This window comes from Pinus tabuliformis, chromosome 4_1 (assembly GCF_031772625.1).
Source record: "Pinus tabuliformis cultivar Carrire ecotype Pingquan chromosome 4_1, CPIR1, whole genome shotgun sequence".
In the NCBI taxonomy this organism is placed as follows: domain Eukaryota; kingdom Viridiplantae; phylum Streptophyta; class Pinopsida; order Pinales; family Pinaceae; genus Pinus; species Pinus tabuliformis.
The window spans coordinates 783,872,792-783,897,994 of NC_142303.1; the positions used below are offsets into that span (position 1 = coordinate 783,872,792).

General features: G+C 38.1%; 1 protein-coding gene across 1 annotated transcript in view; it reads left to right on the forward strand.

The window, feature by feature from the left end:
* The first annotated feature begins 2,948 nt into the window (after nt 1-2,948).
* Nucleotides 2,949-25,203, forward strand: part of LOC149178508 (MAP3K epsilon protein kinase 1-like) — a 199,982-nt gene continuing 177,727 nt past the window's right edge. Inside the window, exons 1-2 of the mRNA XM_089420367.1 lie at nt 2,949-3,391; nt 4,332-4,466. Coding sequence (XP_089276493.1) covers nt 3,332-3,391; nt 4,332-4,466 — 195 coding nt within the window. The 5' untranslated portion in view covers nt 2,949-3,331. The remainder of the gene's footprint in view (nt 3,392-4,331; nt 4,467-25,203) is intronic.

Sequence of the window (25,203 nt, forward strand, 5' to 3'; positions counted from 1 at the left end):
CTAGAATTACTCGTTGGTGTTCTATAAGGGGGCAAACTTTCACTCCTACCAGATGCCTCTAGGTATTGGTTCGTTAACTTGTTTCTTTATGTGTGAGGAAGATGAGCTCTTAGCCAACCGGAAGTAGTTTTAGGGCATACTCCAGGGCAAAAAAAAGTGGAAAAAAGCTCCCCCCCATGTCCTTCAATTTAAAAATTTAAATGGACAATAACTTAATCAATTAGGGGGGAGGGGAACTTGTCAACCTCACCATATTGGTTCCAACCCTCATGATTTATTAAGACCTACAGAGGCTTGACGAAAAAAGTGGGTGCCCCATATTTATATGGTTGACTCAATGTACGAGTCTTTAATATATGTGACTTGCATCATATTGCGTATATCCTATAGGGTTACAATCACAACTAATTGGTTGATCTTTGGCCTAGCTAATGCCATTTTGATTAGTTGATTCTGATTAGTTATCAATCAAACCCCTCTGCCAAATCAAAAAATAGGCGAATAAGAAGAATGCTTATAATTTACAATTTTCAAATATAATTCCACTTTACTTATTGGGACCTATCACTTGTGAAAAGTATAATCACTTCAATACTTTAAGTTGACCATGTTCAACTATAAGAAAGTCATTTTGAATAATATGTAATACATTATTTCAATAAACCTTGATGGTTCAAAACGTCGACCTAAAACTAGTGATGTGATTAATACGAAAGACATTCAGAATAACAATATGGATCACAGAAGTATGAAATCAATGAAACATTGATAGTTTATGGAGGGTAATAGTTAATATTATCAATTAAAATCCACAATAAATCTTAAGTATTTAATTGTCACAAGGTGATTTTTTATATATATGTGTGTGTGTGTGTGTATGATGTATGTATACCATGGTGAATTGGTAACTCGTTGGAGTAATCTGGGTGAGGCCCAAGATCAAACCTAGCGACTACCACTATAACACCAAGAGTATATCCAACAACGTGTAAGCCAAATATACTAGGAATTTATGACTTAGTAAGAGCCAAAACTCCATGAGGGTGGGGCAACCTACTCCTTGAGCATTATCACAACGGGCCAAAGATGTCCCTCCATAGGATTTGAAATTGGGTGGAGGGGATAACATCCCATTGTGCTAATCATTCAGTCGTCCCATGTGGACACAAATAAATTAAGATATATTAATAAATAATAATAATATAATTTAGTGTCACTCATGAGGTATAGACCAATTGATTTACATGGGGCTTAGTCCCCGCTAGGTCTTACGTTCAAACTTCATGGGGAGGAGTTGAGTATGGAAGCCAATTTTGGGGGAATTGAATTATCCCATGGGGCATCCATACTTGATCGAGCTTCGCATAATCCTGGCGATAACATCCCATTGTGGGTTGATCATTCATTCTTTTTCCATCCAATAAATAGGTTGGCCTTAGCGTAAGCTCAACCTAGTAAAAAAATGAAAAAATAAAAAAGAAGAAAAAGAAAAGAAAATCTAACAACCTAGCTAGACACCAAATGTTGACTTAAGAGATCCCCTATTTATGAGACAACGGACCCCCTCTCCATGTAGTAATTTGACTGCACAATTTATAAAGACATGCATACTCCACTCCTTATATACTTAAACCTATAACAACATGGGATGAACAACACACCATGCACCTTCCATTTTGGGTTGATCATTCATTCTTTTTCAATCCAATAAACGGGTTAGCCTTAGTGTAAACTCAACCTAGTAAAAAAATAAAAAAAAAAAAAAAGAAAAAGAAAAAAAGAAAAAAAAAGGAAAAGAAAATCTAACAATCTAGCTAAACACCAAAAGATCCCCTATTTATAAGACAAAGGACCCCCTCTCCATATAATAATTTCACTGCACAATTTATAAAAACATGCATACCCAACCCCTTATATACTTAAACCTACAACAACATAGATAAACAACACACACCTTACTTTTCTAAACAATTTTAGCTCTAAACCTAGCTAAAATTATATCAAAATATTCCACCTCTATAAGATGACTTTTGTCCATAAAACTTAGCCCATGACATTTTAACCAATCATAAAACAACCAAAATCATTAATTTTCCAAAAAATAAAGAAAAAATTAATCTAAATACTCCATATCCATATCACATGTTACTTATAACCTTAAAAAAAAAACACATATTCTTTATTATCAACTCCACTCAAAATTATAATAATCATTTAAATACACAAATATAAACTACAATCAAATTTGAAATTTCACCCTCACACTTCAAAATAAATAAATAAATTTATTAACAAAATTTATATTTTATAATTTAAAACAACTGTTATTTTTCAATATAATATTTTAAAATAATAAAAAATATATAAATATATTATCTTTGCTGTGGATATACACCATCACTAGCTTGCGTGACACCGAAAGTGTTGCAAAACTAAACTTCACGTCACAATTATAAATTGTTTATATATACAATTTCTGTATAAACTGTTTTTATATATACAATTTATTATAAAATGTTTGTGGATATTTAAAACAGTATTTCTTGAAAATAAAATTAATTATTAAAATCAGCATTAATCACTCCCACAAACTGTCATTGAGCTGAACTTTTTACAGCCTGACAAGCTGTGAGAGTTTGTTTTTTAATATGAAAGTTTATTCCCACTTGAATTGCGCTCAAAGAATTGTCTAATCACCTACAAGTGCATGCGTGTATATTGTTGCCACGTCACCTCACACGGTGGTCCCGAGCATTAATTAAACTACCCACCATACCCTACATGGATATTCTTGGCTGGCCTCCCCCTCCTCCAACTCATACACCTACCCACACCCTTACTCCCTAAGATTTCTTCCCCTTACAACTCAGACGGGGACTTCCACCCCCTGACAGGGCCCACAATCCCATTTGATTTCCTTTCTTCATCTTGGCATCCAGCTCATACCCAGAGACCAAAGTCTACCTAAATGGCGCCCTCCTTCGCCAGCATCGACGGCTCACGCCGCAGAACAAGTCCACTGTTTAACCACTTTACGGAGCCAGGAAACCAAACCCCTCGCCGAATTCTGAAGTTTGCTTCTTTCTGTCCGGGCCTGCTGGTATCTCAGGGCACAATTAGGGTTTTTCACCGCACGCGAGCCCTTTCGAAAGGCCGGGCAATGCTCATTTTTCACATTTTCGGCCCTGCAAATTGGATCTCCGCAAGGGTTTCTGTCTAGACGTGGAAAACGTTCAATTTTTTGTATTTATCACCGGAACATTCTGTAGGCTCGAGTTGGAAATGAGGTTTGGATCCCGCAGTGGGATAACGCAGAAAATCAACTGTAGTCATGTCGAGGCATCCATCATCCTCGCATTTTCATAAATCAAAAACGTTGAACGATAAATATGTGAGTATATTGACAGCAAGTTCATTTTTCTCAGCGTCTGCAAATGTGCTAGTATTTGTTCATTATTTTAGTTTCAAAGGCCACGGATTCTTTAATTTCAGCGTAGACGACCGTAATATTTCAAATCTTGTTAATTTGGCGGAGTACTATACTTTATGGTCTACCCTTAGTCCGTGACTCTCATGAGATTTGAATTCTGGTGAAAAGAATTTGCTCTTATGCTCATCATTTCCTTCACAATGTCTAAACTTTGCACGTCCAAGCTTCCGTGAGCCCAACAGGTGCATGGTTTGAGCTTATAGTCCATTGGATTCGAGCGCTTGCTAACCTGGCCAAAGCCCGAACTCCTCTGCATGCCAGGTGTTGTTGTACATGAGTTTCGAAATTATTGCCCATTGGTCAAAATCCTGAATTTTCTACATGCTTAAGAATTCGAAGGTTGCAGTTCTGGTAGAAGGTTGAATTTGCTCTTTTTGAGCACAGCCTGAATTTGCCCCTTAGGCTCATTGCTCTCCCAATGACAATTGGATTCTTGCCAACATGGTTAAATGCTGGATTCCAGGCTTAGTGTGTTATCCCCTCGAATTTGAACTCACCAACGTCATGGAAACCTTAGCGTATGTGCCTAGTACCTCCTCCATAAACCTTAAACTATCACCAACTTTGCAGAAAATTCCTCGACTTCCCCTGCTACCAAGTCTGTGTACTGTCGCCTACAAGGTTCAAGTTCTTGCAAATTGATTGAAAATTTTGATATTCCTATATATCCCCCATTTTCTCGAGATTCCACCCTTGCCAAATGTGAGAACTCCTACCTTGGAGGCCTGGCATGTTCAAGACAAGATTCTGACCCTAGTGCTGGGAAAAAGTGACGGCATTCTGCAGTGCTACAGTTTAGGGTTTTTCAAAGCAAAAACCTGATGCATTTCTTTGTTGGCAGATCCTTGGGGATGAGATTGGAAAGGGAGCTTATGGGCGTGTCTACAAGGGTTTGGACTTGGAGAATGGAGATTTTGTGGCAATCAAGCAGGTTTCGCTGGAGAATATTCCTCAAGAAGATCTTAACATTATCATGGTTTGTACACAAGAGGGTCTCAAAAGCTTGTTCTTTACTCTACAGTTTGTTGTTGTTCGAAATGTAGGTTTTTGATTTTGTATTCTCATATTAGGCCAATTGATGAGTTAAATGACTTTCACTGAATTGGCAAAATTTCAGGTGTTTGAGAAGCACTCTTCCAACTTTGCAGTAAAGCTATAATATAAACGTCTTATGCTATTCATTTGTATTCTATTATGCAATTGTTTTGCATACTTACCAAGTTATCAACTGCTGTTTTGATCAATTTTTGTTGACGGTATAAATTCTGTTCTTGTTAAGGAACATGGATTGCAAGAGTTCAATTCTTTCTCAGAATTTGGTTTTAAATCTTTGTCATGACTATGGTTGAAATGATGCAGTCCCAAGCTTCATTATAAGATACTGAAAAAGGGATTTGGCCGAATGACTGTCATATTCCTTTCCTGGCTTGCAAACAAGTCATTGTAGGCAGGGGTTTGGGATGGTACCACTTCTCTGAATGACGGCCAGTGCTATTTTACATGTTGAAAATTCTATTTTAAGGATGTTTTGAATCCTACCTGAACATTAAAATTGCCATTTTAAATTATATCTTGCTCAATAGATGCTGGCTGCAGGTAGTAAACCTAAGTAAACGTGAATTATAATAAACATAGCATAAGTTAAATTTAGCCATACACTAGCTCTAATTGAGTTGTTTAAAATTTGGGAGGGAACAATCAATTTTTTGGGGAGGATGACTTTGTAGTGAGTGTTGTATGGAAATATTCATCTATTATTATTATTGTTTTTTTACTATTTTAAACTGATTTCAATGCTGATTTTTTGTGTAACAACTTATACATTCAGTCGTACCTACTAGTGTAATGTTCCAGAGAAATTATTTGCTCAAGAGCCAAAGTAGCCTATCGATCAATGTAGGCTATAGTCCCGGAGATAGGGGAAAACTCCAAAATACCCAATGTTTGGGCAAGTTTTGGGGCAGCTGGGCAAAGAAACCCAAAGTTGGGTTTGGTGTGAATTTTACTCGATTAATGAAGGAAAGAATCCCCTCAAGGAAATCTATAATTACAAGAGGGTTAAATTTATTTGCATCATTATTGGATTGGATCATTTATCTCTGTTTTTCTTGAGCCTGAGGCTCTGAAGGTTTAAGACCCCTTTTCCCCTATCAATTTTGGTGGTGAAAGATTCCACTCTAGTTGATAAACTTATTGTCTCTTTATTGAAGAAGTTTTAGTCAAGCAAATCTCTGTTGAAGCAGCCTTTCCCTGAAGCAAGCTAATCTGAGCTTCTTTTTGTGAGTTTGTTTGTGGTCAAACCTTAGTGAAATCTTGGACAGGACGGGACAAAAACCATTCAGATCTATTCTGTGGCAATTTTGGAACAATTCCCATACTTTGAGGCTTAGCGTGGACAGATAGGTCTCTTGTACACCTTGTGGCAGATTGTAGATGGGATGCCTATAATGTGTAGTGTAAAACTGCATATCCTAAGGTCATGCGCAGTGCAAACCTAAGGTGATGGTGTGAGGGGTTTCATCTTCTGTAAATCTCAAAGTGATTAAACAAATTAATAATGGTATGACAGATCGAGATTCCTGAACTATACAGTGAAGGGTTCCACAGTGATTTGGTGATGATTCGAGCCATTGGAGTAAAACAATTACAGGCCGAAATGTCTGAAGTATTTCAAGCGAGATTTTCTAAGATTGATACCGTGGGTTCCTGTGGCAAATGGATCAACTATCTGAGTAAATTGATAGCGAATTGATGTTCCTAAGGTTCTTGAGGAAGTGTGGGTCTTGTACAAGGCAAAAGGTCTTTTGAGGAAGTGCGAAGAACCTTGGCGTGAACAAGAATAGGAAACGAGTGTGGACTTGAGGCCATCTTAGATCGATCAACTTCTAAGGAAATTGATTGTGAATTGACGTTCCTTGGGTTCTTGAGGAAGTGCGGGTCTTGTACAAGGCATAAAGGATCATGAGGAAGTGCGAAGAACCTTGACTTGAACAGGAAACAAATGTGGACTTGAAGCCATCTCGGGTATTTAGATAGAAAATTTTGTGGTTCTATCAGTGTGAATTTTGATATCATTGAAGTAGGTTTGTTGGCTTGAAGTTGGATTACCCTGTGGATTATGCTGTTGAATTTATTATAATTGTGGAAGTCAACGCTATTATTTGAGTATATTCCTTGAATTGAATGGAATTGTTGCACTTAAAAAAAGATTTTTTATTGAAACCCTAGCTACTGAAGGATACCTAGGGCAAAAATTCCCTTGTAATATTACAGTGGTATCAGAGCTGAGATCTTGCCAACCTGGATGGTGTTTGAAGATGGAGCAGTTAGACAAAATTTTTGGCAAGGAATTTGCAGAGTCTTGGTGGAAGTTAGAAGAGCAACAAATGAAAACTATTAAAAGATTGCAAGAAAGGAGCAAAGTGGCCCCTACAAAATTAGAAGAATTTAACAAAAAGGCTACGACATCTAGGGAGAATGAAGGGGATCCATTCCTTGAGCCTGATGATGAGAACACACAACGTAAAACATATATGTGGAAATGGGACGATCTTTGGGCTAACTGTAAGAAAAGCAATTCAAGCGACACTGATGATAAGTCCAAGTCCACAAAATAAAGTACAAGAGAAATTAAAACAAAGGCAAAAACATGGACATAGCTGTATCCTCCCAAATAGTTTGGAAATCCTAAAGATGAAACCATATCTTGAGGGAATGGTGCTGATAAAAAAACAACCAAATATCAAGGAATAGAATGGTCTTCTCGGGGAAAGGGACACCCTTTTTGATAACAACGCCATTCAAAGTTTAGAGATGTGAAATACTGAAGGAAAGAATGAAGGTATCGTAGGTAGAGAGGAAGGTGGAGACTGGAGTACCCCCTCTTATAGCTTGATGACAGGGTTTCACCTTGAACACAACTCAACAACAAAGGCTTGTTACAATGGTTGGTCATGGTTATACAAGAAGCAAATAGGTGCTCATGGAAATTTAATAAAGGAAGGAAACTGGCATGGTGACGGTCTTCAAACATTCACTACAGATCAATTAGCAAATACAAATATTGAATATGGAAAAGATACAAGACAACAAGTCTAGACTGGTCAATCTCATTGCATAAGCAATGATTCAGTGGAATAAGAAAAGATTGAAGATCAGGATGATATCATCTCTCTAGGGCAGCAAGAGAAGGAGCCAGGGCCCGAATCTCTTTCCCCAAGGGTTTCCTTTTGCAACTATAAAGGTTATGGAAAGACTTTTACAGATTCTTTGGGAAAGCATTCATAGGCACATGAAGAGGGAACTACATGTTTGTCATTATTGTTAAACACACACATGGCAGCAACAGAATATTAAAGATAAGCAGGAGAGTACATCTATTATTTGACAATGATATACATTTATAGTACATTCGTGTGACCGTTGGGTTCCACATCCCATGGTCTCTTGGACTCTCATGGCTGTTCACACTCTACACCAATCCATAGAGGATTAGGTGTCCAACACCCCCCCCTTAATTCGAAGGAGTATGTATGAGTCCAAGAAGAGAGTTGTAATACAAAATGTGCAAAAAACATGGCAGCACTAGGCTGAATGTGCTCTTTGAAATGTTGGTATAAAGGGCGATGGTTTAAGGATGACCACCAACACTGGAACGCTTAGTGCAGTTCCCGGAACTCTTCCAATTCTGGCATGAAGCTGAGGTCTTCTACTAGAGGAAGTGCTCCTAATGTTTTGAAGAGGGAAACCTTCAACCATGAAAGGGAGGTCTCACCTCGCATAAAAGGGAGAACCTCAACCTGAAAAGGGAGGTCTCAACCTGTGATGGTTTAAGGATGACCAACAACTCTGGAATGCTTAATGCAATTCCTGGAACTCTTCCAAAACTGGCAAGAAGTTGAAGTCTTCTGCTAGAGGAAGTGTCCCCAATTCTTTGAAGAGGTATCATCGACTGAAGGCATGCTCAGGGGCATCTTTGTCTCTGGCTACAACTCTGAATCTCGTATGGCAGGTTGTGGCTCAGGCTCGCTTGATGTGGCTTTGAAGCTTGTAGATGACCATCATTTCCCCCCCTATCAGATACAAGGTGAGAAGATGAAGAAATCTCAACTCTAAGAATTTTCAATATTCGAGAACAAATCTTGTTGTATGAGCGAAATATCTTTTTGGCTGTAGAAGCCCATTGCCAAGAAGCGATCCATCCAAGATGAATCTTTGTTCTTGCAGGATGTTTGTTTCTGAAGCATCTGTTTGAAGAATCACTGGTTTTATGACAATGCTTACATGGATGAAGATCAAAAAAATGATCTTTCATATGGCCAACTCGGTCACAGTGTTGGCATTTCACAATCTGTTGTTGTTGCTGTTGCTGTGGAGGAGGGGCAGAATCTGGAACAACTGAAGGTGAACTATCATGAAGTAATCCAACACTCTGAAACTAGATGGGCTTTGAGTAATCTGGAATATGAAAGGACATGTCCTTGTCATATCCAAGACCAGTTTTGTGCTTGTTGTGGACAAGCTCTTCCCAAGGTCTGATGATGGGCTTGGGAAGTGCAAACTGAACTTCTGCATCTGCATGTAACTTTGCTGCTTTATTGGGCACTGGATCTGAATCAATTTCAACAATATTGACTTGTTGCTTATGGGAGTCTGTTTCATTGTTCTGAACAAAAACAGGTTCAGAATGATGACTCCATTGTTGTAATTCTGCTCGCTGTAGCTGAGATTCAAGCTGCAAAAAGTCAATTTTCTCTTGTGCATTTTGTAGACAGACCTGAATGTCTGTGAGAGAAACTTTGCTGACTTTTAATGTATCATGAGTAGTAGACAATATCAAAGTTTTGAGGAACTCTAATACTTCATTGATTCTAGCCATTTTCATTGAAAAAATAAGGTGAATTTCACAAATACAGATTCTTGATCTCAAGCCATATATAAATAAGCCAAGTCGTAAAGATATATAATCAGTTCAAAATCACAATTGAATATGATTGAACATATGAAATATGCAAGCCTTCAACGTATTTAAAGCAACATACAGTAGTTCCAGGTCGTGGAATTTCAACCGCCCCCATTCAATTTTGAACAATACAATGCCAAAGAGATTGCCTTATTCAATGCTCAACGCTCAACATTCAAATGTTGATGCTAATGCGGAATACAACTTTCTCAAAGTGACTTGAAAGCTCAGATTCTAGTCGCTTCAAGAGATCCTCTTCATATAGTTCGAAAATAACTTTGCCAAATAAATTTGTGTTGTGTTGCAGTTCTATGTCCTAATATTTGTATGATTGACTTCTCATTTGTGCCTCGCCATTTGAAAAATTAACCACATCGATCAACATAATGAAACATCTTCAACAGCTTTCCTCAGGCGTTCAGAGTCTTCAGTTGATGTTAGTGTTGGCACTAGAAATTAACAAAATAGTGGTTGGTTGTCCTTGTTCAAAAAACTAGAAATTCCCTATGCAAAGAGCAGTTGCAAGCTGTGGTAGTTACTTCTCCAGGAAACAATAAAGTTGGCTACTAGTTTTAGCGACCAAAACTATGGTGGAAAATTGCAGATGCAAAACAACCAAAATCAACTTAAATCATTCGACTTTGGACTTCATTTCAATCAACGACGCTAGCACATATGCACTTTTAACGCTGGGAGCCTCTGGAATGCAACAGGCACTGAAACAGAGAAAAAATATGGAACAAAGGAATTCACTGCTCACATAATTTTCAAAACTTAAAACCCATCAAAACTCCTAAAGGATGCGCGCACAGTTCACTTGAGGAGACTCGAACCGTCGGCCTGAGGTTTCAACGATGGGTCTCTCAGCAAGAACAAACTCACCAAATTTTTATACCTCCAGATTCTGACGTGACTATATCCAAACCAGTTGAAGGAGAATCCACGCTCCCAAATTCGGCCCTGACTTTGGCATTATCGAAGCCTTTAGAAATACATAATCCCTCCAAGCTGGTTGAAATACATCACCATTCGTCAACAATAATAGTGGGAAGCTAAGGAATTTACGCCATTGACCCACGAATAATCTTCCACAACGATGGTATGGCTTTTGAAAGTGGCAAGGCTTGCTGCGATTGAATATTACTTTGAGTCTGAGCTCAGTAATATTTGTGATGGCATTCTACATCTTCTGGATACACATCTTATCTTGTCATCCACATCTAGTGAGTCCAAGGTATTTTATCTTAAGATGAAGGGTGATTACCATCAATATCTTGCAGAATTTAAACACTTAGAGGAACACAACAATTATCCTGGAATTGTTGTTCATAGCTCTTCCCATCGAAAGAGAAGCTCAGGTAGCATTGCAGAGGAGGATGTGGGCAAATGCAATCACGTTGCTTTAGTTCTTGGAAATGGAATGAAGACGCTCCAAAACAGCTTTTGCAGCTCTCAGATGTCGAAGATGTGCCAGGCACAAGGCCCGCAGTCTGGTGAACAACTTATTAACAACACGTTCAAACAAAATCTAGTTCTCTATAATGCTATTGATTTGCCGAGTGAAAGAGAAAATAGCCTACCACTGTTAGTGACCAAGAGTAGCCTTGTTCGTCACAGTAGCTCCCCTGCAGGAGTTTTGTCTTGGATGAATTCTGATGGAAAACAAATTCTTGAAAATGGCTATCTAGAAGGAGTCATGGAAAGTGGTAAAATGGGTATGAGAACGCTTGCTTCAGAGAATAGTTCATGTGTTTGACAGATTGACGAAACCATCTTTTAGAGATACCGATAGCCCAAGAGTGCCTGTCGAATGAAGTGACAAATGCCTTGAAGTTTGAAATCCAACAAGAGAGCTCAGTCCTACACTAGCAACAACTTCTATGGAAGAAACTGATGATGTCTGGTGTCAAACACTACTTTGGTTACTTCAAATGAGGATTATCCTTATCATCAACGGACATTTGTGGGCTCGGTAGACAATCTATCTCCCACCAATGATTTGCCAGTTGCCACCAAGAGGTGTTTTGGAAGTCGCCAAGATAAGATCTGACATACTAACAGAGAACAGTCTTCAACCACTACACAACAAAAAGAGTATGTTGATTTTGAAGAGAAGTTGAAACACACGATTTATCTTGCCAGCCTTTCACCATTGGTCACAATACCAATCCTAAAGACAACACTTGGATTATCTGGATCCAAAGAACGCTTGTTGTGAGTGCCTTGGTGGAAATGCAAAATGAGCGACAGGCTCAGGAAACAGTGAGAGAGATCAATTACAACGCATTCATGATTGTAGGTATGCCGAGACCAGTTAGGGCCACAACAACAGTAGCTGAGATGTTTCCTGACCGTCCAACACCCCTAGGAGAAGAATACAGTGCTACTGGATAGAATCTAATGATCCAGATTGGAGAGTTGCTTTGAAGTTGAGCATTTCTCTGTGTAGAAGATTTCCTAAACGCAAATCATTCAACATTCATCACAGAAAAACAACACATACCACAAATCGCTCTTCAAGGCAGAATCCAAAATATAAATGGTCGTGGCAACAATTATGATGAGAAAACAAGGTATGACAACAATTTCAATGGGTGGAGGGCAGAACTGATACGTAGGTAAAGGTGACGCAGGGTTACCCCCTCTTACACCCACAGTATGCATGTAAAATGCATAAGCACATTTCCCCCAAGAATTTTAACTCACCATCGAGTCAAAATCTTCAACCATCAATGGTTAAGCCCCCCTTATTAAACTCAACAGAATCATTCATTACAATAGCCCAGTCTTTCATTTCCTTCTATCGGGACTCTATCCACCCTTATAAACCTTAGTTTAGACCTTACCCGCACATTAGGCCTTCATAACATTGTTGCTACATATATATAACCAAACCCCTCTTAAAACTTTGGCTAATGCGGACTTAACCCATAAACCTACAACTGCACATTATTCCTATTATACCCCTTAATAGAAATACACATAAACATACCTTTTTCCACTTTTCTAAGCCTTTGCACATTTTCCAATGTTTCCCCTTTATCGCTGATCGCAATCGCTATTCTTCGTGGTCACCCTACACGCTCTACCTTTCACCTCCGATATGCGATAACCTTCCGGATCTCAAAAATTATACACCCACAACCATAATTATCACCGGGTCCGTTCTCGTGGCTTCAATCCTTTCCACTGTGTTTCGCCTTCTCCGATCTCCGCTCGCGCTTAATGATTAAGCCGGACTTCTAAAGGAATACTTCCGCATCTATACATTGTCGGGTCCGCGCATCAAAGCCTTTCTCTATACATTGATCCAACTCCATGTAACATTTGCGATCCGACTTAATCTCCGCTGTTGATCTTCCGCCGTCAGATCGGCAACTGATATCCTTTCTTGTTCACCAAACTAGTCCGATAATCCTCTGCCGTGGATCTGCACTGAACGGATCCAACGGTCCACGATGACTTCGGATGAACAAGTAGTACGGGGAATACTCGCCCGATAAGGTGGTTTTCCTCTCTCCTCGACTGCTATGTGTCGCGATATGTGTGGAATCGGGTGATTACTTCTTTTTTCCACTTATGCTTTCTACCTCGCCTGAAATACCACTTCCGCTTATAAAAATCATTTTGTCGCTGACTATCTTCCGCGCTCTGCCACCATGCGAATTGATCCTATCGTTGATCTATAAGATCCAACGGTTACTGTGCATCATCTCTGCGCTTCTCTGCTCTTCTCTTTGCTTATGGTTTACGCTATTCTTCAGCATTTTCTCTGTGGTTCGGGTTTCTTCAAAGGTCCCATTCTTCCGCTTTCGCTGCTCAACTCACTCTTGAGCTTGACCTTTGCGAAATCTAACATCACAGTCTCTCCAGATTTTCACTCTGATCCTTCAACTGGATTCGATGATCCATTATGATTCCTTCGAATCATTCTTCTCCTCTGGGTAGTTCTACAGAACTCTACTTGCAACCTCAGTTACAAAACCTACGAATTCACACATAAATCAATTGTTAAATACTCATTTCACACACTTACACAGTTCCGGGATAAACCTCTGTATATACAAGTATAAACAACTGATTACATATCGAGACCCTCTGTCTCACAGGCCTGATCTTCAATATCAGTGGCCTCCTCCCTACACTCTGCCCGTAGGCTTACATTTATACCATAAAGGTTTTGTTGAACTAATTCTGGTTCAAACCCTTAATCTACTGAACTGACACCTAAATGTTTTTTAAGTCCACTTCTAACTCCAGTTAATCCCTAAGAACTCTCTCTAGTTCCTCGAATCATGAAATTGCCTTAAGATTTATAATTGAATTCTTACTCTCTTGTCATTATTAACCGCTCATGTTCTCCTTAATTCGAGAGCATTTACAACATCCTCACAACATCTAATTAATTCTTATCCTATTCACTCAAAAGCCTAAATATTACATTAATTCATCACTTAGGAATCCAACTTCCTTTAAACACATGACCCCCCTTTGTCTACTAAAATACAATGATTTTTTCTTGGTTTGAATGCTCCTGTATCAAAAGGCCATAGTAACACTTTTGAGATTATGGGTCCGTACCAACAAAACATTAAGTGTCAGCATTCTGACAAGGTAGCAATCGAGCAGAGAAAACCGTCATGGGAATAATGCTTGGCTGAGAGAGGTTCCAATCTTCAAAATATGCACAACAAAGGGACAAATCTGATAGGAGTTACAGTACAAAAAATTAATTTGAGACCTGCGCACCTGGGTATGAGTGAAAGATGTCAGTTTTTCTATATCAGGAAAATGGGCAAAGTTGCAGGACAAGCATGCACAAAAGGGTCACAAAAACAAGTGGCTCACAGTTGAGCAGGGCAAGAGATCGCTTGCTCTGATACCATGTTAAACACACACATGGCAGCAACAAAATATTAAAGATAAGCAGGAGTACATCTATTATTTGACAATGATATACATTTATAGTACATTCGTGTGACCGTTGGATTCCACATCCCAAGGTCTCTTGGACTCTCATGGCTGTTCACATTCTACACCAACCCATAGAGGATTAGGTGTCCAACAATTATGAAGGCAGTGGCAGGAAATTTGTAGAGAGCTCCTAGTTGAAGAGACATTTTCTCATGCATATGAGAGAAAAACATTGTTCATGTTCACATGAAGTTTGTGGTAAGGCATTTTCTCTTTATTTTAACTTGTGTGCACATATGCATACACATTCACCAGAGAATTATCACATTTGTCCATTCAAAGAATGTGGAAATAGATATGCAAGGGAATACAAGTTAAAATCCCACATTAAGTCCACACATGAGAGGAATTTGGCCAATGTGGTGAAGCTCCCCTCTTAGACAAATGGATTCATAAACCTTTTTAGGGTGTCAAACCTTTTGATCACTGAATATTCGCTGCTAAAGGAAACAATTGGCTTTCGTTTCAAAAGGACAACGAGCAATGGCAATATCATGAATGTGCAGGAAGAATGGGCTTCATCTGGTGTTGTACTTATAGAATGTCCGACACAACTCTGAAAGACATGCCACAATTTAATTTTCATTGGTTTGGTAAACGATTACTTAATGACACTTGAAAAAGGTTGGGATGGCAACAACTATTGTAAATCTCTTTCAAAGGTGTTTAAGGACCTTTAGATTGGTATAAGTACACTAGGAAATCAGAAAGACATTGAGAGTTGCCCTTGCATGGTACTTTATGTGATATGCTCTTTGCTGAACCATTTGCAATACTTCAGATTGTTGTGGAAGCTGGCAATCCTCTTGAAGCAATAGTTAACAATCCAAATAGAAAGAGGAGGTTGTTAAATTATAGTCAAGTTGGGAAGACTCTAGACTATGCTGCCCCACTAGATGAAACAGTAAATTTAAGTGTTCCTACTCTATTTGGTTTCAATGTCCTAAGCTTGTTGTACAAGTCCTCATGGCATAAATGATTCTCAAAGCTAGCAAGACTCTAGTGCCTGACTTAGTCACTCATATAAAAATACGTTATACTGTGTATAACAAGGCTTGTCAGATCCCTCTCTTGACTCTTGTTTATGCCACATCGCAACAACCCACAATGTCACATAGAGCCCAACCGGGATCTGTGCACTTGAGCTCAGTTGTTCAAGGACATTGGAGTGATTATGGTATAGCGCTTTATTGGGGAAACACCATCATTATCAAGAGATAACTTACTTGATACAGGGATGCTTATGGCCCAGTGGTTAGGAAAGTTCTTGGCAAACAAGGCAGGAAGAGTCAACTACATATGGGTCCAACAGGTTTGGAGAGTTTCCTTCCCGAGATGATGTGCACTACCTATTTGAGCCAATGTTTAATTTGGAAGAATTTGGTTCCTCGGATAACATTGCTTCTAACCTTGTGACTGCTGTTGCTACTCCAGATTCAGTGAGAACCACATTTGATGATGCAAGTGGGAGTACATATCCTTCAAATTCAATTGGACCAGGAGATATTGGTTCAAGCATTGTTGTAGAAGCAATGAAATTTGTTTGTTTCAGCACTGGGAACTAGAAGGCACCAAGTCTCCCTTGCTGTTGGAAATGGCTTGTTTATGGGTGGACAGATGCTCGTGGAGAACCACGAGATGTCCATATATTTCCATTTGGTGGGGTCAGTGTGTGGCAAGATACTAAAGACCTTGAAAGTCTTTTATTTAAGGTTTTGCAACAAGGATGCCAATATCTATCAGTTACTCTTGATGGTAGGTGGTTGCAGATTAAGGAATATTGTGATTGCATGTATTGGATGCTTTTATGAACTTGAATGCCAAGACTGGTAGAAAGCAATTTTTATAGTAGGTGGGAATGAATTTAAAAAATGGCCTATCCAGTTGTGGCGATTTTCCTTTGATAGTATCTCAACAAGTGGTGCTAGTAGTGCACTTTAGCAGTAGGAAATCAATATGATCCGAGATAGGGCTTTGACTTCTCCAAATCCATCATCTTCTCCTTTGGCAAGTGAACATAAGAAAGCAGACTATGCTTGTAATTTTACAAGACATCCCAAAGAGTTATTTTTAGTGGGTCCAGTACATCAGTCTAATGGACTTGTCATTGCTTGAGGACAAGTAATGTCGGGAAGGGGGGACTATAATGTTCCGTGAAATTAATTGCTCAAGAGACAAAGTAGCCTATCGATCTCGGAAGGCTATAGTCCTGGATAAAGGGGAAACCCTAAAATACCCAATGTCTGGGCAAGTTTTGGGCAACTAGGCAAAGAAACGCAAAGTTGTAAATTTTTTTTACTCAGTTAATTAAGGAAAGAATTCCCTCAAGGAAATCTATAAATACAAGGTTGAATTCATTTGCATCATCATTAGATTGGATTATTTATATTTGTTTTTCTTGAGCCTGAGGCTTTGATCTTTTAAGACATCTTTTCCCCTATCAATTTTGGTGGTGAAAGATTCCAACCTAGTTGATAAACTTATTTTCTCTTTATTTTTCCCATTTTCTACTTTGTTCTAGCAGAGGTTAATTGAAGAAGTTCTAGCTTGAGGAGGATTAACAAGGCAAGCAAATCTTTGTTGAAGCAACCTTACTTGAAGCAAACTAATATGAACTTCTTTCTGTGAGTTTGTTTGTGGTCAAAACTCTAGTGGAATCTTGGATAGAACAAGGCAAACACCATTCGAATATACTCTATGGCAATTCAAAGCATTAATTTTGGAACAAATCCCATACTCTAAGGCTTAGCGTGGATAGACGAATCCCTAGTACACTCTATGACAGATCATAGACGAGTTGCCTGTAATGTCTGTGTAAAACCGCATAATCGAAGGTCACGTGTAGTGCAAACCCAAGGTGACAGTGCGAGGGGTTTCATCTTCTGTAAATCTCGAAGTGATCCTATGTTAGAATGAACCCATTAATAATTGTATGTCTAGCTAAGATTCCTAAACTATATAGTGAAGGGTTTTGCAGTAATTCGGTGATGATTCAAGCCCTTAGGGTAAAATGGTTACAGGCCAAAACGTCTAAAGTATTTCAAGTGGGATTTTCTGAGATTGATACTGTGGGTTCCTGTGGTAGATCGATCAACTTCTGAGGAAATTGACAGTGAGTTGATGTTCCTAAGGTTCTTGAGGAAGTGTGGGTCTTACACAAGGCATAAGAGCTCTTGAGTAAGTGCTAAGAACATTGACGTGAATAGGAACATGAAACGAGTGTGGACCTAAGGTCATCTCGGTTCGATCAACTTCTAAGGAAATTGATAGCAGATTGACGTTCCTTGGATTCTTGAGGAAGTGCGAAGAACCTTGACGTGAACAGGAATAGGAAATGAGTGTGGACCTAAGGCCATCTCGGGTATTTTGACATAAAATTTTGTAGTTTTATCAATCTGTTTGAATTTTTGGTATCATTGAAGTTAGTAGTGTTTGTTGGATTAAAGTTGGATTACCCTGTGGATTACACGATTGAATTTATTATAATTCTAGAAGTCGACGCTGTTATTTGAGTATATTTCTTAAATTGAATGGAATTGTTGCACATAAAAAAATAATCTTTTATTGGAACCCTAGATACTGAAGGATACTTGGGGCAAAAATTCCTTTCTAATATTACAACTAGTGACTTGGACTTTATGCAATGGCATCTAAGCAATTCGTTTTAGAAGGGTAGAGTAACATGCTGCTTTGTTATAAATTAGTTGGCTTTGAGTTAGTTTGGGTTGTAACTCGTTATTCAAATTGATGGAATATGACTGTGACCAAGCTATATTCACCAACTACTTCAGGGGAATTTATGATAACCAATGAAGCTAGGTATAGGGTTATTAAAAGCAATTATAAGTTGGCTTTGAGTTAGTTTGGTTTGTAACTTGTTATTCAAATTGATGGAATATGACTGTGACCAAGCTATATTCATCAACTACTTCAGGGGAATTTATGGTAAGTAATGAAGCTATGTATAGGGTTATTAAAAGCAGAATCTTGATGCTTATTGATGCATTGAAGATTGTCTGTGTGAGTATGACTCAATATAGATTCATCAAAATAAATTAGAACTTGAAGAAACATAAGTAAAAGTTACAATATTTAATTATCCAAGTACGAGTGCAATCATAGAGCCCATGTTCCCTCAACCATCTTTTGTAATGAATCTAGCAAACTGAAGGCACCATCTTTACATAAAACACAACCAAACAAGGCACCTATACATGTTGCAAAACTACTCTTCTTTATTTCAGTGATAGTCTAATTTGTTTGCATCTTGTAAGCATCAATCTCAAACATTGGACTTGATTTTTCAAAAAATTGTACATTGTCTAATCATTGAAGTAAAGTGACATGTACTTGTACAAGAGCTCTTGAAATGCCTTCATGACAATATGAGAAACTATAATAGGTTCATTGTTCAACCTTAAAGAGCATAAATTTGTAGGAAAACATAACCTCCTTAGTCATAAATGTAGTCTTTCATGATTGTCTTCAACTATTGGCACTTGATTGTATCTTCAGAAACAATATGGGAAAGAGTAGCATTCATGTCCAACCATGTCATTTACATCTCATTGACAAACATAGTAGGAAATGGATCAATGATTGTAATTTTATTCAAGCCCTTGAAATCAAAGTAGATTTTCGATCTTTCAACATCTTTTTTCTTTGGTTGAACCACTGTGGGACTTGCCCACTTTAGCTTGTCAATGGGGCAAATAATGTCAATTGCAAGCATGTTTTTGGTTTTTTTTGTTTTTGTTTTACTAGGTCCTTGTACTTATTGTGCCAATTTGTATGGTCTTTTTTTATAGGCTTTGCTCTAGGTATCAATTTTATTTTCGTCCCCCTAATTGATTAATCAAGTCCTTATGATCTTTGTAGTCTGTTGGACACCTAATCCTCTATAGGTTGGTGTAGAATGTGAACAGCCATGAGAGTCCAAGAGACCTTGGGATGTGGAACCCAATGGTCACAGAAATGTACTATAAATGTATATCATTTTCAAATAATAGATGTACTCTCCTGCTTATCTTTAATATTCTGTTGCTGCCATGTGTGTGTTTAACATGGTATCAGAGTGGGCGTTCTCCTGCCCTGCCCATATTTGAGCCACTTGTTTTAGTGGCCTTTCTGCATGTTAGTTCTGACATTTCTGCTCCTGTCAGAAGAGTTTCCTCTGCTCACCAAAACTACCTACAAAACTCTGTTGTTTGTGTTTAATCCCCTGAAATTCTGTAACGCATTGGCAAACTGATCTTTCTTCTCCACTCTTTACGGCATGTTTAAATGGACTGTGAGTTATCTGGGTGCATTATCATAAGGAGAAGATTTTGGCATGGTGTGGCTAGTACAGTGAAGACCGAGTGGTGAGCTGGTGCATCTGCAGGGAGCATTGTGACTGTGGCACGAATGCATAGCTGGAGGCTGATGCTGATCATGTTTAGGAGCCTTTGGGGTCGCTAGACATCACATTAAAGAACCGCATGAACCACATCATTCCATTATGCATTCAACATCAAATGGCTGGAGGACTCTACATTGAATATGTTGGTCAGAATGTCCTCCCGGTTTTAAATCGCTGCTCACTGTAATTAAATCCGTTGCCCACTGTAATACCTCTCACCACACAGAGACAGTCATCGGATAAAGCCGCAGATGGCCCCGCAGGGTTTCCAGGGGAGAGGGTTATGCAATGAACATTGTAAGGCTTTATATTTGTAATCGTGTGAGTCTGCTACATGTATTTCAAAATTCAAATAGGCCAAACTCCAGCTCAAGCGGCATTAACATATATTAATCATCTGTCACATCAACATACTGCATTGTGATTTGCATTTCCATGGTGGCGTTTAATTTCAATTACTCAGGTTATCTACAATTTTATCAAGAGAATATCTTGCCATGCCTATTATTGCATGGACTGGTGCGTTGTAGTTAGCATTGTTGATCCAATTGGCAGCTTTTTTGAAACAAGGCCCAGGTACTATCATAATTGTGAACGCCCATAACTCCAAGTGAACCTGCAATGATTCTAAGCCGCATATTTAATTTTCTAAAGCATCTCTGCCAACGTCTAAAAGACGGTCGAAATAATCTGCGCCTAACACAAATTTTGTGGGATAAAACATAATATGGATTGATATAGGTTTTAGTTTGACATTAGGATTTTATAATTCTATATACTGGTGTTGCCTGTAGTCTTTGATTTAATATGGGCTTGATATAGATTTAGGCTTGATTTTGCTATTTTATAATTGATTTCAAATTTTTTTTTTTTTGCAATCATAAGATTGGAAGAAGCAGTCACCAAGTAGAACTGCCTTGCATGTAAACTGTAGTTTTTGGATACAATACAACATTTGATCAATCTCTATGGAAGTTAGAAGCTTGTTATTCATCCTATAGTTACATCTATTTAGCAGTGGGAACTATTTTTATGTGTGCAAAACCACCATTTTTTTCTGCTTCAATTATTGTGAAATGGATCGACTTGATGATGCATTAGTGCTGTTAAAAACCTTAATTCATTCCACTGTTGATCGGATGGTAAACATCAACAGGGACACTCTTGTTGCAATTAGAACCTGTCTACAATATGCACAAGAACGAATTGATTTTCTGCAACTAGAATCTCAGTTCCAGCGAGATGAGCTTCAACAGAAGCGTAGTCATTCTGATCCTGTTTTTGTTCAGAAGAATGAAACCCATAAACAACAAGTCAATAATGTTACAGTTGATTCATATCCAGTGCCCAATAAAGCAGCAGAGTTACATGCAGATGCAAAAGTTCAATTTGCACTTCCCAAGCCCATCATCAGACCTTGGGAAGAGCTTGTCCACAACAAGCACAGAATTGGTCTTGGATATGACAAGGACGTGTCTTTTCATATTCCAGACTACTCCAAGCCAATCCAATTTCAAAGTGCTGGATTTATTCAGGACGGTTCATCTTCACCTGCTCCTCATGACAGTTCACCTTCAGGTGTTTCAAATTCTTGTCCTCTTCCACAACAACCACAACAGATTGTGAAATGCCAACACTGTGACCGAGTTGGCCATATGAAAGATCACTGTTTTGATCTTCATCCATGTAAGCATTGTCATAAAACTAGTCATTCTTCAAACAGATGCTTCAAAAACAAACATCTTGCAAGAACAATGATTCATCTTGGATGGATCGCTTCTTGGCAATGGGGTTCAACAACCAAGAAGATATTTCACTCATACAACAGGATTTGTTCTCGAATATTGAAAAGTCTTGCAGTTGAGATTTCTTCATCTTCTCACCTTGTATCTGACAGGGGGAAAATGATGGTCATCTACAAGCTTCAAAGCCACATCAAGCGAGCCTGAGCCACAACCTGCCACACCAAATTCAGAGTTGTAGCCAGAGACAAAGATGCCCCTGAGCATGCCTTCAGTCGGTGATACCTCTTCAAAGAATTGGGGACACTTCCTCTAGCAGAAGACTTCAACTTCTTGCTAGTTTTGGAAGAGTTCCAGGAATTGCATTAAGCATTCCAGAGTTGTTGGTAATCCTTAAACCATCACCGGTTGAGATCTTCCCTTTTAGTTTGAGGTTCTCCCTTCTATGCGAGGTGAAACCTCCCTTTCATGGCTGAAGGTTTCCCTCTTCAAAACATCAAGAGCACTTCCTCTAGCAGAAGACTTGAGCTTCATGCCAAACTTGGAAGAGTTCTGGGAACTGCACTAAGCGTTCCAGTGTTGGTGGTCATCCTTAAACCATTGCCCTTTATACCAACATTTCAGAGAGCACATTTAGCCTAGTGCTGCCATGCATTTTTGCACATTTTGTATTACAACTCTCTTCTTGGACTCATACATAACCCTTCAGATTAAGGGGGGAATGTTGGACACCTAATCCTCTATGGGTTGGTGTAGAATGTGAACAACCATGAGAGTCCAAGAGACCTTGGGATGTGGAACCCAACGGTCACACGAATGTACTATAAATGTATATCATTGTCAAATAATAGATGTACTCTCCTGCTTATCTTTAATATTCTGTTGCTGCCATGTGTGTGTTTAACATAGTCGCATGAGAAAATATCATATAATACTCCTTTAAGTCTATAGTCTACCTTGTTTTCAGGTAGTGATCTTCGACACAAATGCCATCTTGGTTAAGTCCCTTGGCATGATGACATGTGACACAGTGAATGTGGAAATACGATTGTTCGATGTGAGAGACAATGACCATAGAAACATGACACAAAGGGCATATATATATATATATATAACAAATTAGTTATTTATTACACCTACAAAAATGAAATATAGACATATTTAAATCTCTTTAGAATTTAGAAACTAAAACATCTGCAATTTTACATGATGATGATATAAATTCGATCATAAAATGGGTGCATTCAACCAAAATAGAACCAAGTGCAATCCATCTCCTAACTAAAAATACATCAACAAAGAGGCTGTAAATGGCTTGTAGAGTCCCCAAAAAAATCATGCTACAACAAATAACTAGTACTACATATCATAAAAATCATTGCCTATATTGGGATACTCATCAATCTCACCCTCTAAGCATTAAAATAAGATAGGAAAAGCTTAACAAGTCAAATCGAGATTTTGTTTGAGTGATGGGTACATTTTTACTAGGGTCATGACAAAGGAGTTCAACAATCACTGCCAACATCGAGGTATATATAGGGCTTGATGCTCTTGGTTAGATGCTAGTTCCATACCCTCGTACATGACAAAATTGAACGGAAACGTTGCATCCCGCAAATCCTGAAATCTTGAAAACTATTAAGTCTATTGGATTTTAAGCAAGATCTAAAATTCTACTTTCTCCATGTGGAATCCAATGAAGTTGAAATAATTAATTGTAATGTTAAAAATTTAAGTAAAAATCCTTTGACTTCTAGAATTTAACATTACCATTAATTACATAACATTAGTAGGCCTTGGACAAATCCACTTCCTAGCACTTGGAATCCCTTCTAACACTGCTTAATCATCCTCAATTACACTTCAAAATCTTTGAGAGCTCCAAATCTATGATTGAATTGCATGAGAATGAGGCAAAAAAATAATTTTAAGAAGCAACGGTTCACTTTCTCATTGGACGTGTCCTGTTTTCAGGACGCGAGTAGGGCTTGGTATGAGCTTGAATTGTGTCTTGTTCGCAGGACATGAGTCAAACTCTTGTCGAACAGGACATGAGTCAAGCTCATGTTTGACACAAGTTTAACTCTTGTCCTACGAATAAGACACAAGTCAAACTTGTGTTGGACACGTGTCACACACATGTCGTTTTGTAGGACATGAGTCAAGCTTGTTTTCAAAATGAGTTTGACGTATACCCTGTAAATAGGACAAAAGTCAAACTCGTGTCGGACATGTGTCACTCACATGTCGTGTTCGACATTTGAAATGTGTGACACAAGGGGGGGTAAGGAATTCCCCTATATCTTAGCATCTAGGTGATTGTTGGCTTTGATGTCAAATTCCTTTCCTTTGATTTTGATGTTGATCCAATATGAGGGCTTATTCTTGTCAAGTTTTCTTTTTCCCTCAATGATTATTGTGTAGAGTGGAAGGTAGTTGTATTTGTCATCTGCATCCTTTGGAGTCTTGTCTTCCAACCGCCTTATTCTATAAATTGTTTTCAACCGCTTGTTTGTCTTCTAATGCAAATTCTTCCAAGTGAATATTTTTCCATAAGATATCTCCCCTTTATAGCTAAAATTAATAGCATGTAAGCATCTCCACATTTTCAATTTTTTCTTTCATTGAGTGTGGGGGCATATTGGTCCTTTATTTTATACCTAAGTTGCATGGTATGGGGAAATGAAAATGCATATATGGAACAAGAACATGCTCAAAACGTGACCCCACAAAAATTAGGAAACAAGAAAACATGATATATATTGAAACTTTGAAAGAAAGAATTTAAGTTTAACATTATTGCACTGAGAGGTGCTCTCTAGCTTAATATGGAAGAGTAAACATTTTGACTCGGTATAAAAGGACATAAAAGTAAAAATAAAAGAAAAGAAAATCAAATAGAAAAACAAAATTAAAAATTAAAATAAAATTGAGGTAAAATAGACAATTTACCATTGGCGGTTTTTGGGCTCTAGGTTTTGACAACCCATGGTTTTGCTAATGGTATTCCTATGTGAGAATATATATATATATATATATATATATATATATAACCGACCTAGATCCATCTTAATGATGAATCTACCAAGTGTAGAGAGGGATCAAATATCTTGAGTTGCAAACCTTTTTTAGAGTGAAAAGAGATTTGATCCCTTTCGACGCTTGGTAGATCTAGAGTTAAGATGGATCTAGGTTGGTAATTTAGTGTACAATTCATGAATAAATGAGCAAGTGTCAAGGACCAAGGCCCAAGAAAATTATGCTACAACAATTATCTACATATCAAAATCATTGCTTATATTGGAATCGTCATCATGAATATCACTCTCTAAGCATTAAACTAAGATAGAAAAAACTTAACATGCCAAATCCAAATTTTGTTTGAGTGATTGGTAAAATTTTACTAGGGTTGTGATAGAGTAGTTCAATAATCAATAATCCATTCTCTCATACATGACAAAATCCAATGGAAACGTTGCAGTCCCCTCAATCATGAAATCCTAAAAACTCTTAAGTCTGCTGTAACGAACAAAGTTCATATACTGCAATAATCTTCAGAATACTTCGAAGACAAGGACATCCATTGTAGGACAAGTAATTATATATATATATATAAGAATATTTGAATACA